The sequence below is a fragment of the Muscardinus avellanarius genome (genome assembly GCF_963383645.1).
Source record: "Muscardinus avellanarius genome assembly, chromosome: 2".
NCBI classification, from domain to species: domain Eukaryota; kingdom Metazoa; phylum Chordata; class Mammalia; order Rodentia; family Gliridae; genus Muscardinus; species Muscardinus avellanarius.
The window spans coordinates 120,174,354-120,189,337 of NC_137787.1; the positions used below are offsets into that span (position 1 = coordinate 120,174,354).

The 14,984-nt window shown below is 41.8% G+C and overlaps 1 protein-coding gene across 4 annotated transcripts in view; it reads right to left on the bottom strand.

The window, feature by feature from the left end:
* The window catches only part of XPO4 (exportin 4), a gene marked incomplete at both ends in the record, with an annotated part of 141,254 nt that overhangs the window by 100,972 nt on the left and 25,298 nt on the right, over positions 1–14,984 (bottom strand). For 3 of the 4 annotated variants that reach the window (XM_080689166.1, XM_080689165.1, XM_080689164.1), the window contains one exon: positions 13,060–13,201. In XM_080689166.1, the coding sequence (XP_080545292.1) occupies positions 13,060–13,201 (142 nt within the window). Of the gene's footprint in view, positions 1–13,059; positions 13,226–14,984 lie in introns of all 4 variants that reach the window. The other variant, XM_080689167.1, reaches the window with a different exon arrangement.

Sequence of the window (14,984 nt, forward strand, 5' to 3'; positions counted from 1 at the left end):
TACTAAGATTAAAAGAAACTGTACCTCCAAACAGCATAATCACAAAATCCATAATCATATAACATAAAAGGCAAAATTCTAGCTATTCAAGGTAAAATATTATGCACATATACAAAATCCAAAACAATTTTTAAAAATTTTCTATCTGGCCAGGCGTGGTGGTGCACATTTGTAATCCCCGCGCTTGGGAGGCGGAAACAGGAAGATTGCGCAGGTCTGAAGCCAGCCGTGCTGGCTTAGGAGACCCTGTTTCCAAATAAAAAAGTATAAAAAAAGGTCTGGGAGTGTAGCCCAGAGGTAGAAGGGCTTCCAGGAACCCCAGTACCACCAAAAAAAAAAAAAATTTCTATCTGAAGCCGGGCGTGGTGGCGCACGCTTGTAATCCCCGTGCTTGAGAGGCTGAGACAGAAGGATCACACGGGTTCAAAGCCAGCCTCAGCTACTTAGTGAGGCTTTCAGCAACTTAGTGAGACCCTGTTTCCAAATAAAATATTTTTAAAAAGGTCTGGGAGTATAGCCCAGAGGTAGAAAGCCTCTGGGTTCCACCCCCAGTACCACCAAAAAAAATAAAAATAATAATAATAATTTTCTATCTGGGTTCTGTTCTTTCATGCCATGGCATAAGGACCTATTCGAAGTGTTTTACATAGTCCATTTGACCACAAGGGCAGAGAAACTTAAATGTCTTTTCTCAACTCCCTCACCCCAGCACTGGGGGTTGAAACCATGGGTGTTCTACCTATAAGCTATAACTCAGCTCTATTTTTATTTATTTGTTTATTTGTTTGTTTTGTGGGCCTGGGGATGGAACCCAGGAGCATTCGACCTCTGAGCTATACCCCCTGTCATATTTTTTTATTCTTTATTTTAAAACAGGGTCTCACTAAATTGCAAGGGCCTAAGTAGCTGAGGCCGCCCGCAAACTGCAATCCTCAGCATCCCAAATGGTGGAACCGCAATCCTCTGGTCTTAGCCTCCCAAAAGTTGGGATTACAAGCGTGCGCCACCACGCCTGGCTTCTATTTTTATTTTGAAACAGGGCCTAAATTGGTGAGGCTGACCTCAAACTTGTTATCTTCCTGCCTCAACCTCTCAAGTATTGAGATTATAGGCATGTGCCACCAAGGCTGGCTTCTCAGTTTTTTCTTAAAGGTCAGGCTCATTAAACATGAATTTTATATTATAGCCTCTCAAATGTCACAAAGAGACAAGAACCATGTTTCCTTCTGATAAAGCCCCTCCTCAGCATGGCTTACAGGCAACAGGACCCACCCTAGCTTTATTGACCTTGTGTCCAGCATAATATTTCACCATGCTCACTTGTGCTCTCAAATTGCCCCAGCATGGACAGGAGTTCTATGGTTGCCCACGTACAAGGCCCTCAAGGCCAGGTCCTGCTCCCCTTTCTACCCTCACTATTTCACATTCACTCAAACACAGATATGCCAACCCTCTTTCAGTTCCTAGCTCCATGCTCTTGCACTCCAGGCCTCTGGACTTCAATTGCCTCTGCCAAGATTGCCTCCAGTAGTGATTAGTAAGGACTTCCAAGGTACGCCACACAGCATGCTACCTCTATTGGTCCCAGTTAAGTTCATATCATCAACCACCCATTCTAATAGTGAATTGATTCGACACTTATACAAATAAATAAACATGCCTCCCTATGTCAAGACTGAAAATATCCCTTCAAAACAAATTTGAACCAGGTGTGGTGTGGTGGCACAAACCTATAATCTCAGTATTTGGGAGGCTGAAACAGGAGGATTGCAAGTTCAAGGCCAGCCTCAGCAATTTAGCAAGATATTGTTTAAAAATAAAAAATAAAAAACCTAGCCGGGCATGGTGGTGCACGCTTGTAATCCCAGCATGCGAGAGGCTGAAACCAGAGGATCACAGTTTGTGGACAGCCTCAGCTACTTAGTGAGGCCCTCCACAACTTAGTGAGACCTGTTTCAAAATAAAGAATAAAAATGGGCAGGGGATGTGCCTCGGAGGTTAAATGCCCCTGGGTTCCATCCCCAGACCCGCAAAAAATAAAAAATAAAAAAATAAAAATAAAAAGCCTGAGGACATAGCTCAGGAAAAAGAAACAAGAATTTTTTTTTAAAAAAAGTAAATCTTAGCCGGGCATGGTGGCGCACACTTGTAATCCCCGTGCTTGGGAGGCTGAGACAGGAGGATCATGCAGGTTTGAAGCCAGCCTCAGCTGGTTTAAGAGACCCTGTCTCCAAATAAAATATAAAATAGGTCTGGGATTATAGCCCGGAGGTAGAAGGCCCCTGGGTTCCATTCCCAGTACCACAAAAAAATTAAAAAATAAAAAAAAGAAAAGTAAGTCTTGGCCGGGTATGATGGTGCACACTTGTAATCCCAGCATTTTCAAGGCTGAGGCAGAAGGATTGTGGTTCAAAGACAGCTGCAGATACTTAGTGAGGCCCTTTGCAACTCAGTGAGACCCTGTTTCAAAAAAAAAAAAAAAAGAAGCCGGGCGTGGTGGCGCACATTTGTAATCCCTGAGCTTGGGAAGCGGAGACAGGAGGATGGCGCTGGTTCGGAGCCAACCTCGCTGACTTAAGAGACCCTATTTCCAAATAAAAAAAAATAAAAATAGATCTGGTAGCGTAGCCCGGAGGTAGAAGGACTTCAGGAACCCCAGTACCACAAAAAAAAAAAAAAAAGAATAAAAAATAGGGATGGAGATGTAGCACAGATGTGAATGCGAATGCCCGGGTTCCACCCCAACTACTGTAAAAAAAAAAAAAAAAAGGGATCGGATCGGCATGTAGTTTGAAGGTAGAATGCCCCTGAATTCCACTCCCAGTACCACAAAAAATAAATAAATAAATTAGATTTGACCATCCTTCTTTCATTAAGCAAAAGTGCAAAAATTTTATATTTCAGGGGGGCAGGACATTTTCATATATACTACTACTAGAAACATATAAAGCTAAAATAACTCTATTGGCAAGTTTAAATAACTACTGGCAAGAGTCAGAATTTATTAGAAAATAAGTAACACCTAGCAATTATTAAGGTGGGGGTGGTACTGGGTATTGAATCCAGGGACATTCTACCTCTTAGCTATACCCTTAGCTCCTCCCTTTTTTAATATTTGGAAATATGGTCGCACAATGTTGCTGAGACTGTCTCAAACCTGTGACCCGCCAGTCTCAGCCTTCCAAGTACTAGGATTAACAGGCCTGTTCTACATCTGGTTTATTGAGCTCTTTTATTGTTTTGTTCTGTTGCGGTACCAGGCAAGGAACCCAGAAGCATTCTACCTTCAATGTACAATCACAGCCCTCCAGACCTATTTGATTTTTATCCTTTTTTTTTTTTTTTTTTTTTTTTTTGCGGGTCTAGAGATGGAACCCAGAGGCAATTAACCTCTGGGCTACACCCCCTGCCCTATTTTTTATTCTTTATTTTGAAACAGGGTCTCACTAAGTTGCAGAGGGCCTCACTAAGTAGCTGAGGCTGTCTGCAAACTGCAATCCTCTGGTCTCAGCCTCCTGAATGCTGGGATTACAAGCGTTCGCCACCACACCCGGCTCTATTGAGTTAGTTTGCTAACTTCACAAAAATTAACTCATTCAACCTGGTATGGTAGCACACACCTGTAAACCCAGCATTTGGAAGGCTGAGACAGGAGGATTGTGGTTCAGGGACCACCTCAGCCACTTAGTGAGGCCCTCTGCAACTCAGTGAGACCCTTTTTCAAAAAATAAAGAATATGCCGGGCGTGGTGGTGCACTCTAGTAATCTCCGCGCTTGGGAGGCAAGAGACAGGAGGATTGCGCAGGTTCAAAGCCAGCCTCACTGGCTTAAGAAACCCTGTTTCCAAATTTAAAAAGAAAAAAAGTATAAAATAGGGCTGGGAGTGTAGCCCAGAGGTAGAAGGGTTTCCAAGAACCCCAATACCACCAATAAATAAATAAAATAAAGAATAAAAACTAGGGCCGTGGGTGTAGCTTAGAGGTAGAATGTCCCTGGGTTCCATCCCCAGTACCCCCTACACACAAAAAAAATTAACTCGTTCAATGCTCACAACAATCCTTGAGTTAATTACTACTGTTTACTCTATTTAGTAATAAAAAAAATCAATGTACAAAATAACTTGCCCAAGGTCTAAGTGGCAGAAGAGAAGTGCAAATCCTTTTCTTAATTTTAATGCCACACCTGCCTCTTCAAACGTGGAGGAAACCAAGCCAGATGTGGTGGTGCACGCTTGTAATCCCAGCATTCAGGAGGCTGAGACCGGATGATCTCGGTTCTCAGACAGCCTCACCTACTTAGTTAAGGCCCTCTGCAATTTAGTGAGACCCAGTTTCAAAATAAAGAAGGAAAAATAGGGCAGGGGATGTACCTTGGAGGTCAAAAGCCCCTGGGTTCCATTCCCAGACCCACAAAAAAAATTTTTTAAGTGGAGGAAGGGCACTGTATCTCTATTCAAATTTTACCTCAATTAGGAGGAAAAAACAAAAGCATCTGTGCATGTAATGAGAAACACACAACTAACTAGACAGAGGAACACAAGTCTATACTACACTACCAGTAGTACTCTACTTGTGTAGTATCCCAAATACATTTATTTTATTTTATTTTATTTTAGGCACGGGGGATTGACCCCAGGGACATCTACCTCTAAGGTACACCCCTAGCCCCTATTTTACTATTTTATTTTGAAACCAGGTCTCCCTAGGTTGATGAAAATCTCATAACTTGCTTCAAACAGTTTTGACTTGACTTTATTCCATGCTGTAGTGCATTCTACAAGATTAAAACGTCATGAAAAACAAAAAAAAGGGCAGAATTAGCCTAGATGTAAAATGTCTAAAGAAGCTGGGCATGGTCATGGTGCATGCTTGTAACCTCAACATTTGGGAGGCTGAGGCAAGAGGATCACGGTTCACGGACAGCCTCAGTTATTAGCGAGGTCCTTTGCAACTCAGTGAGACCCTGTTTCAAAATAAAGAATAAAAAATAGGACTGGAGGTATGGCTTAGAAGTAGAATGTCCTGAGTTCCATCCCTAGTACCACAAAAAAGAAAAGTCTAAAGAGACAACTAAATACAATGTACAGTCTATAGTTAAATTCTGGATTTCAAAAAAAAAAGAATAATCTATTGTATCTAAATAAATAAAGCAGAGCCGGGCGTGGTGGCGCACGCTTGTAATCCCAGCATTTGGGAGGCTGAGACCTGGAGGATCGCAGTTCGCGGACAGCCTCAGCTACTTAGTGAGGCCCTCTGCAACTCAGTGAGACCCAGTTTCAAAATAAAGAATAAAAAATAGGGCAGGGGGTGTAGCCCGGAGGTCAAATGCCCCTGGGTTCCATCCCCAGACCCGCAAAAATAAATAAATAAATAAATAAATAAAGCAAATATTAGTATATTTGAAGGAAGAGAGAGTATGCAATATTTTTTAAAAAACTAAGCCAGGTGAGGTGGCCCATGTCTATAAACAGAATACTTGGGAGGCTAAATCAGGAAGATTGTAGGTTCAAAGTCAACACATGGTAACTTAGTGAGACACTGCTTCAGAATTTATAAAGGGCTAGGAGTATAGCTCATAGTCAAAATTCTCAGGGCTCAATAGCTGGTACTAACATGAAACATAAACACCTAAAAGAGGGGAAAGGATATACTTAATATTAAGACAATTAGGAAATTCAGAGGACAGGATTAGAATTATGTTAGATAGCCAGGAGTGGTGACACACTCTTTTTTTTTTTTTTTTTTTTTGGTGGTACTGGGGTTCCTGGAAGCCCTTCTACCTCCGGGCTACACTCCCAGACCTATTTTTACATTTTTATTTGGAAACAGGGTCTCCTAAGCCAGCGCATGCGGCTGGCTTCGAACCTGCGTGATCCTCCTGACTCTGCCTCCCAAGCGCGGGGATTACAAGCATGCACCACCACGCCCGGCATGACACACACTTTTAATTCCAGCATTTGGGAGGCTAAAACAGGAGGATCACGGTTAGCGGACAGCTCCAGCTACTTAGTGAGGCCCTTTGCAACTCAGTGAGACCCTGTTTCAAATAAAGAATAAGAGCTGGGGGTGGTGGCGCACACTTGTAATCCCCGTGCTTGGGAAGCTGAGACAGGAGGATCGTGCAGGTTTGAAGCCAGCCTCAGCTACTTAGTGAGGCTCTCAGAAACTTAATGAGACCCTGTTTCCAAATAAAATATAAAATGGGTCTGGGAGTATAGCCTGGAGGTAGAAAGCCTCTGGGTTCCACCCCCAGTACCACCAAAAAAAAAAAAAAAGAAGGGGAAAAAAAAAGAAAGAATAAAAGCCGGGCGAGGTGGTACACACTTGTAATCCCAGCGTTTGGGACGCTGAGACAGGAGAGACGCACGGGTTCGAAGCCAGCCTCATCTACTTAGTGAGGCTCTCAGCAACTTAGTGAGGCTCTCTTTATATGTTTCCAAATAAAGTATAAAATAGGTCTGGGAGTATAGCGCAGAAGTAGAAAAGCCCCTGGGTTCCAGCCCTAGTACAACAATAAATAAATAAATAAATAAATAAATAAATAAATAAATACGGCTTGGGGTGTAGCTCAGGGGTAGACTGTCTCTGGATTCCATTCCTAGAGCTGCAAAAAAAAAATTTTTTTTAAATACAATTTGGGAAGCCGGGCGTGGTGGCACACACTTGTAATCCCTGCACTTGGGAGGCTAAGACAGGAGGATCACACAGGTTCAAAGCCAGCCTTACCTACTTAGTGAGGCTCTCAGCAACTTAGTGAGACCCTGTTTCCAAATAAAATATAAAATAGATCTGGGAGTATAGCCCAGAGGTAGAAAGCCTCTGGGTTCCACCCCTGTACCACCAAAAAAATTTAAAAACTAAAATAAAATACAATTTGGGGAAATTTTTCTAAGTAAGGTATTTCAATATGGAACCTTATAATCCACAGTAACATAGGTTCTGAATTGATCAAAATTATTTTAGGATAATACAAGATGGTACATGCGCACACACCATGAAGATGAGTTGCAAACTGGTATCTTTTAGCTCTGGTCCCCAAACGAGGGCTGCCAACAGCAAACAACTCCTGCAGGGGCCTGGGCCAGGTGGAAACTCCCTGTGCTGGGATCCTTGAGAGGGGACCTACAAAACTCAGGGCCCCATGATCCCTAATACTTCCCTACACATAAACTTCTAATAAAATAGATGCTTTATGGTTTATTTTCTTTTATTATGCAAAGGTTTCCCTCAATCTCTGTTCAACATAAGTACAATTTTATCAAAACTGATTCCAAGCCAGGCATGGTAGCACACGCTTTTAATCCCAGCACTTGGGAGGCTGAGACAGGAGGATTGCACAGGTTCGAAGCCAGCCTCAGGTACTCAGTGAGGCTCTCAGCAACTTAGTGAGACCCTGTCTCCAAATAAAATATAAAATAGGTCTGGGAGTGTAGGCCGGAGGTAGAAAGCCCCTGGGTTCCATCCTAGTACCACCCCCCCCAAAAAAAAAAAAAACTGATTCCAAGGAATTTACTAGGATAACAAAAATAGCAAAATAAATAACATTTTAGCATCATTCTCAAATTTTGATGTTTGCAATAAAGTGAAGGAAACAATGCGGCATACATTTGCTGATGCTGTCAAAGTGTCTGTGAACATGGACTCACCTTGTCATGTGCAGAGGGGTCAGGGCAAAAAGTGCTAAACACTGCCAAATGGAAAACAAAAGGCAAGCCAGTCTCACACTACTGGCCTCAACAAACCAACCAACATCAACCAGCCCAGAGTACAAGAGAAAAGAAAGGCTTTAAACCAGAAGTTTTCCTTATTTGATAAAAAAGATAAACAAGCCGGGCGTGGTGGCGCACGCTTGTAACCCCCCCACTTGGGAGGCGGAGACAGGAGGATCGCGCAGGTTCAAAGCCAGCCTCGCTGGCTTAAGAGACCCTGTTTCCAAATAAAATAAAAAATAGGTCTGGGAGTGTAGCCCGGAGGTAGAAGGGCTTCCAGAAACCCCAGTACCACCAAAAAAAGAGGGGGGGGGGATATGAATCAGAAAAACAGGCCATGCTTTCCTTGCATGCACATGGAATACCCTTGTCTCCAGGACACATCCACCAAACCTGTACCACTAAAGCCTAAGAAAACAGTTGCTTTTTTTTTTATCTCATGCATTTTTCTGTATGGAAGTTAAAATGTTAAATAACTAAGTGCTGTTATTGTATCATTAATTATTAAATAAAATGCCTTCAAAGACTGCACATGTGAACAGCCAAGAGGAACAAATTCATGGCAGGAAAGCCCACATCTGACTTCGAGCTTCACTCAGTTTACACCACTAATCGCCATCCCTAAGTCAACGCACTTCTACTTACATGACAGTGTTTTTACTCTGGAATTCAACACCTAAAGAATCCAATTGCACAAACAGCAGGCATTCAGTATACACTGCCTATTCTGTGTGGAAGCTGGGCACTAGCAAGTGAACGCTAGGCAGTTCATCTCACAGCTAAACATCCAGCCAGCTTTATTCCTTATTTTAATTTTTTCTTGGGGGAGCAGGTAATAGAGATTGAACTCGAGGGCATTCTACCTCCAAGCTACACTCTCAGCCCTTTTTATTTTATTTATTTATTTACTTATTGCAGTACTGGGGATGGAACCAATGGATATTCTACCTCCGAGCTGCACCTCCAGCTCTATTTTTTATTCTTTTTCTTCTTGCAGTACCGGGGATGAAACCCAGAAACATTCTCCCTCCAAGCTACACACGCCCACCCAGCCCTATTTTTTATTCTTTATTTTGAAACAGGGTCTCACTGAGTTGCAAAGGGCCTCACTAAGTAACTGAGGCTGTCTGCAAACTGAAATCCTCCTGTCTCAGCCTCCCAAATGCTGGGATTACAAGCATGTGCCACCATGCCCGGCTCTGGCTCTGGCTCTGGCTCTTGCTCGCTCTCGCTCTCTCTCTCTCGCTCTCTCTCTCTCTCTCTCTCTCTCTCCCCCTCTCCCCCTCTCCCCCTTTTCCTCTCTCTCTTTTTTTTTTTTTTGTGGCACCAGGAATGGAAACCAGAGGCTTTCTATCTCTGGGCTACACTCCCAGACCTATATTTTATTTGGAAACAGAAACTCACTGAGTTGCTAAGAGCCTCACTAAGTAGCTAAGGCTGGCTTTGAACTGGTACCATCCTCCTGTCTCAGCCTCCAAAGCACTGGGATTACAAGCAATGTGCCACCACACCCGACCTATTCTTTATTTTGTTTTTGTTTGTTTGTTAGTTTTGTTTTCTTTTTTTTTTGCAGGTCTGGGGACGGAACTCAGGGGCATGTGACCTCTGAGCTACATCCCCTGCCCTATTTTTTATTCTTTATTTTGAAACAAAGTCTCACTGAGTTGCAAAGGGCCTCAATAAGTAGCTGAGGCTGTCCACCAGTGCCCCACCACGCCAGGCTGGCTTTTCCTTATTTTCATTTTTTGTTTTAAAACAGAGTTTTACTAGATTGCTGAGAATCTTGCTATCTTGGTGAGGCTGTCCTAGAACCTGTGATCCTCCTCTCTTAGCCTCCCAACTACTGGAACTATAGCCTCTTCATTTTTTATTTGGAAACAGGGTCTCTCTAAATTGCGGAGACAGGACGATCGCGCAGGTTCAAAACCAGCCACACTGGCTTAAGAGACCCTGTTTCCAAATAAAAAAATATTAAAAATATAAAATAAGTCTGGGAGTGTAGCCCGGAGGTAGAAGTAGGTTACCAGGAACCCCAGTACCACCAAAAATAAAAAATAAATAATAACTGGTCTTTGAGCGACCTAAATAAATTCATAAATAACTGGACATGGTGGTACACACCTATAATCCCAGTACTTGAAAGGCTAAGACAAGACATAGCAGCTTAGAGACTAGCCTTAGTCACTTTGCATGACTCTGATTTTTTTTTTTTTTTGGTGGTACTGGGGGTGGAACCCAGAGGCTTTCTACCTCAGGGCTATACTCCCAGACCTTTTTTATATTTTATTTGGAAACAGGGTCTTGCTAAGTTGCTAAAAGCCTCACTAAGTAGCTGAGGCTGGCTTCGAACCTGCGTGATCCTCCTGTCTCAGCCTCCCAAGCGCAGGGATTACAAGCATGCGCCACCATGCCTGGCCCTAACCCTGATTTAAAAAAATAAAAGATTGGGGGCATAGCTTGGAGATAGAATGCCCCAGGTTCAATCTCCAATACAAAGAAAAAATAGAGTGAGCCAGGTGTGGTGGTGCACACTTATAATCCCAGCATTTGGAAGGCTGAGACAGAAGGATCATGGTTCGCGGACAGCCTCAGCTACATAGTGAGGACCTTTGCAAGTTAGTGAGACCCTGTTTCAAAATAAAGAATAAAAATAGGGCTGGGATTGTTTTTCGGAGGTAGACTGCCCCTGGGTTCCATCCCCAGTACCGCAAAAAAAAAAGTAACAAATCAATTTTTCTGCAAAATGTATATAGCTAATTATTTTCCTTAAAGAATCATATAACAGCTAGGTATGGTAGTGTATGCCTGTAATTCCAGTACTTGGGAGGTTCAAGACAAACCTTAGAAACTTAGTAAGAGTATCAGCAACCCAGTTTTTTGGGGGTTATTTTTTGGTGGTACTGGGGGTGGAACCCAGAGGCCAGGCTACACTCCCAGACCTTTTTTTTTTTTCATTTTGCATTTCTGGGGTGGCCAGAAATAGAACCCAGAAGTTTTCTATCTCCGGCCTACACTCCCAGACCTATTTTATATTTTATTTGGAAACAGGGTCTCACTAAGTTGCTGAGAGCCTCACTAAGTACCTGAGGCTGGCTTCAAACCTGTGCAATTCTCCTGTCTCAGCCTCCCAAGCTTGGGGATTACAAGTGTACGCCACCACAGCCGGCTAAGATCATATTTTGTTTTGTTTTGTTTTTTGTGGTACTGAGGGTGGAACCCAGGGGCCTTCTACCTCCAGGCTATACTCCCAGACCTATTTTATACTTTATTTGGAAACAGGGTCTCACTAAGTTGCTGAGAGCCTCACTAAGTAGCTGAGGCTGGCTTCGAACCTGTGTGATCCTCCTGTCTCAGCCTCCCAAGCGTGGGGATTACAAGCATGCGTCACCACGCCCGGCAAAGATTTTGAACTTTTTTTTTTTTGGTGGTACTGGGGTTTCTGGTAACCCTTCTACCTCCGGGCTACACTCCTAGACCTATTTTATATTTTATTTGTAAACAGGGTCTCTCAAGCCAATGAGGCTGGCTTCAAACCTGAGCGATCCTCCTGTCTTCGCCTTCCAAGCGCAGGGATTACAACAGTGAGCGGCCATGCCCGGCTTGTTTTCTGTTTTTTGTTTTGGTGGTACTGGAGTTCCTGGAAGCCCTTCTACATCCGGGCTACACTCCCAGACCTATTTTATACTTTTTATTTGAAAACAAGGTCTCTTAAGCCAGTGTGGCTGGCTTCGAACCTGCACAATCCTCCTGTCTCCGCCTCCCAAACGCGGGGATTACAAGCGTGCGCCACCACACCCAGCGCTAAGAACATGTTTTAAAATAAAAAATGTAAAAAAAAGTGCTGGAGGTGTAGCTCAGAGGTAGAATATCCCTGGGTTCAATTCCCCAGTACCATAAAAAACAAACAAAAAAATCACATAAGCAATAAATGTATACAGTGTAAAAATTATAAATGTGCACAGATGTTTAAACATTATAGAGGAAAATTCACTTTTATCACATTCTACAAACTTGATCCCTTTACAAAGGACATTTAAAGACTTTAATGATTTTTTAATAGAACATTTTCTATGAACACATATAATATTTCATTTGTTAATGGTAATTAATTTCTCCTCCCCTGTCTTAGAATACTCAGCTAGGTTATGTAGTACCCCATCCTACACTTAAAACCATTAAGCCAAGCATGGTGTGGCACATGCTTGTAATCCCAGCATTTAGGAGGCTCAGACAAGAGGATCGTGGTTCACAGACAGCCTCAGGTACAGCCTCAGTACTTAGTGAGGCCCTCTGCAACACAGTGAGACTCTGTTTCAAAATAAAGAATAAAAAATAGGGCTGGAGTATAGCTCAGAGGTAGAAGGCCCTGGGTTCTATCCTAGTACCACTATTTTTTTGGGGGGGTACTAGGAATTGATCCCAGGGACCTTCTAACTCTGGGCTACACTCCCAGACCTATTTTATATTTGGCAACAGGGTCTCAGTTGCTGAGAGCCTGAATATATATTATATATATATATAATATATATAAATATTATATATTATATATATCTTTTAATATATATGTATTAAAAGAAATGACCATCCCTATACCAAGGACCAAAACAAGAATTAAATACAGAAGAGTTCCTTCCAACTGAGTCTAACATCAACTTTTATTGATATTGAAATCCTTTAGGACTCATCGACAAAAAACTAATATGCAGTGCAATCCTTTCAGGAAAACAAAATTCAATATTAAAGTGTAAGTAAAAGGTATAATTAAGTACAAAACAATCTATAATCCCATGTTGTGTGCATTTTTAAAATGTGGCCCCATACAGAACTCAACTACAAAGATCAACCACTGAAACATACAGAAAAAGCCAGGCACGGTGGCGCATGCTTGTAATCCCCGTGCTTGGGAGGCTGAGACAGGAGGATCGCACAGGTTCGAAGCCAGCCTCAGCTACTTAGTGAGGCTCTCAGAAACTTAGTGAGACCCTGTTTCCAAATAAAATATAAAATAGTTCTGGGAGTATAGCCTGGAGGTAGAAAGCCTCTGGGTTCCACCCCCAGTACCACCAAAAAAAAAAAAAAAAAAAGAAAGGGCTGACATGATGGCACTCATCTATAATCCCAGTACTTGGGAGGCTGAGAGGAGGATCACAGGTTCTCAGACAGCCTCTGCAACTAAGTGAGGCCCTGTTTCCAAATAAAAGAATAAAATAAGGCTGGAGGTATAGCTCAGAGGCAGAATGTCCCTGGGCTCAATCCCCAGTACCACATAAAAACACTTAACAACACTTTCCACAAGAACGAACCCAGGAGCTTGGGGACGTGTCCTAGCAGCATCTTCTGCCCACACTTACTTCGGTCTTTGTAAGACGTAGGTGAGAAGGAATGTGCGCAGAGACTCCACGCTGCCCTTTTCCAAAAGGATCCACTCTCGGACAACAGCTTCCATTATGGCTGTGGCAGCTTGAAAAAGGACATAATCCACTTTGCTAGTTTCTGAGGAGAAAATTTTAAAACTTTCTTTAAATAATAGTTTGTATTACTTTGAACATTTTGCATTTATGAATTTTAAAACAACTTTTCAGACAAGGAATAAGATGGTTACCTGTTCCTTTTTTAATCCAGTGACCTTGCTCTAGCACCACAAAGAGGTTAGTTCCTCTCAGAAGAGACCTCAGGCAGGTGGCAGCTAATCACCGATCACAATTTTCACAAACTTTCCTCACCTCTCTTCAACTGTTACTTCCAAAGCATGAAGAACTAAAAAATAACACAGCTTTAAAAAAAATAAAAATAAAAATATAAGGCAATCAGGAAATGTCCTAAGAGATTCTCACCCTGTGTAAAACCAGAAATTTGTGTCTAAAAAATATCTTATTAAACTGGTCTTTGAACATTACTATCTGTGATGAGTCATGCTGTAAACTTTCAGTCTTTCAGGGATTAAGCCTTCAGCAGGATGACCCATCTCCAATAGCAAGTTCAGAAATAAAAGCACTGAGGTTACTTTTCTCAAAGTGTTGAAATAAGACGAGCCACATTTACACAAGGTGAGAAGTTCTTGTGAACGTTCTGATTGCAGTACTGAGCAAACTGAGTAAAATTCCAAAGCTATACTTAGACCCAACCTTACCTAGCAAGTTATAGTATCTGAACTAAAATCTGAATCGGAGGGAAAAATAGAAAATTAACATCCCATCTTAGTATTTTATATTAATTTTCTATTTTTCATGTTTACCAATACTACTACAATCATTTTCTAAACAGTAATATCAAAAGGGAGAAACAGTCAAAATGAAGTCAAGAAAAAGTAGAAATTTTCTGAAGGTCTAAAAAATAACCATCATGCAAAATCCCTAAAAAGTCTATTACTAGATTCCAGATCATTTGCCAAGATTGGGGGACGTGAGTATCCGACAGTCATAAGAAGTTAACTCTAGGCATAGAATGGCACCTCAAAGAACTCAGCAGAAGAATGTGAAGACACAGGTAGGCACACTGCTCTTTCTCTTGTTCAAGCTCAGTTCACTGAAAAAGCATGCAAGTGAGTCTTGACCCAATTAGCTATGAAAAAAAGGTGTATTCTACATAAATCCCTATCATATTATACTACGACATGGGAAGTATGAACATACAAAAGCTAGTAAGAGGTATCAATTTGGACTTCTTTTTCAACTTTTATTATTCCATGCTATCTTAACATGGATTCTAATTGAGATTATAACTAGAATTCAGAAAAACATGAAACCTTAAATATAGTTATAGCTCCTGAAAATCTGATCCTATCTAAGTTATGGGGGACAGGGGGAATGAGGATTTTCTTCAAAGATGATTTAAAACAGAACTAGGCTACACTGGCTTATGTCACTTAAAGAAAAATATGGTACTATCTCATAAGATAATTCAAATAATCTCACTATAAACCTCTTCACAAAAATGGCCACTTGCTATTTTCATTTCCTATTGCAACTTTAAGGACAAGAAACCTGAAATCCTTAACCATAAATTCTAATGAGGAGACAAAGTGTGAGGGACTTGGAATTTTAGAAATAAAACTCTACAGATCATGAATAAAATCCTACATTTTGCAGTGAGACACTAAGGCCTCAAGAAACACAGGGAGAAACTCAAGGTCACATGGCTGGCAGATGTCCCTTAGGCAACACTATCCACCCTAAACACAGACCACTAAAGAGAACAGAGGGGGCACTTCCCAATTTCCCAATGCTCAAATGCAATGAACACACTCATCTTTAGTTGTGCTTTTAATTAGTTACCC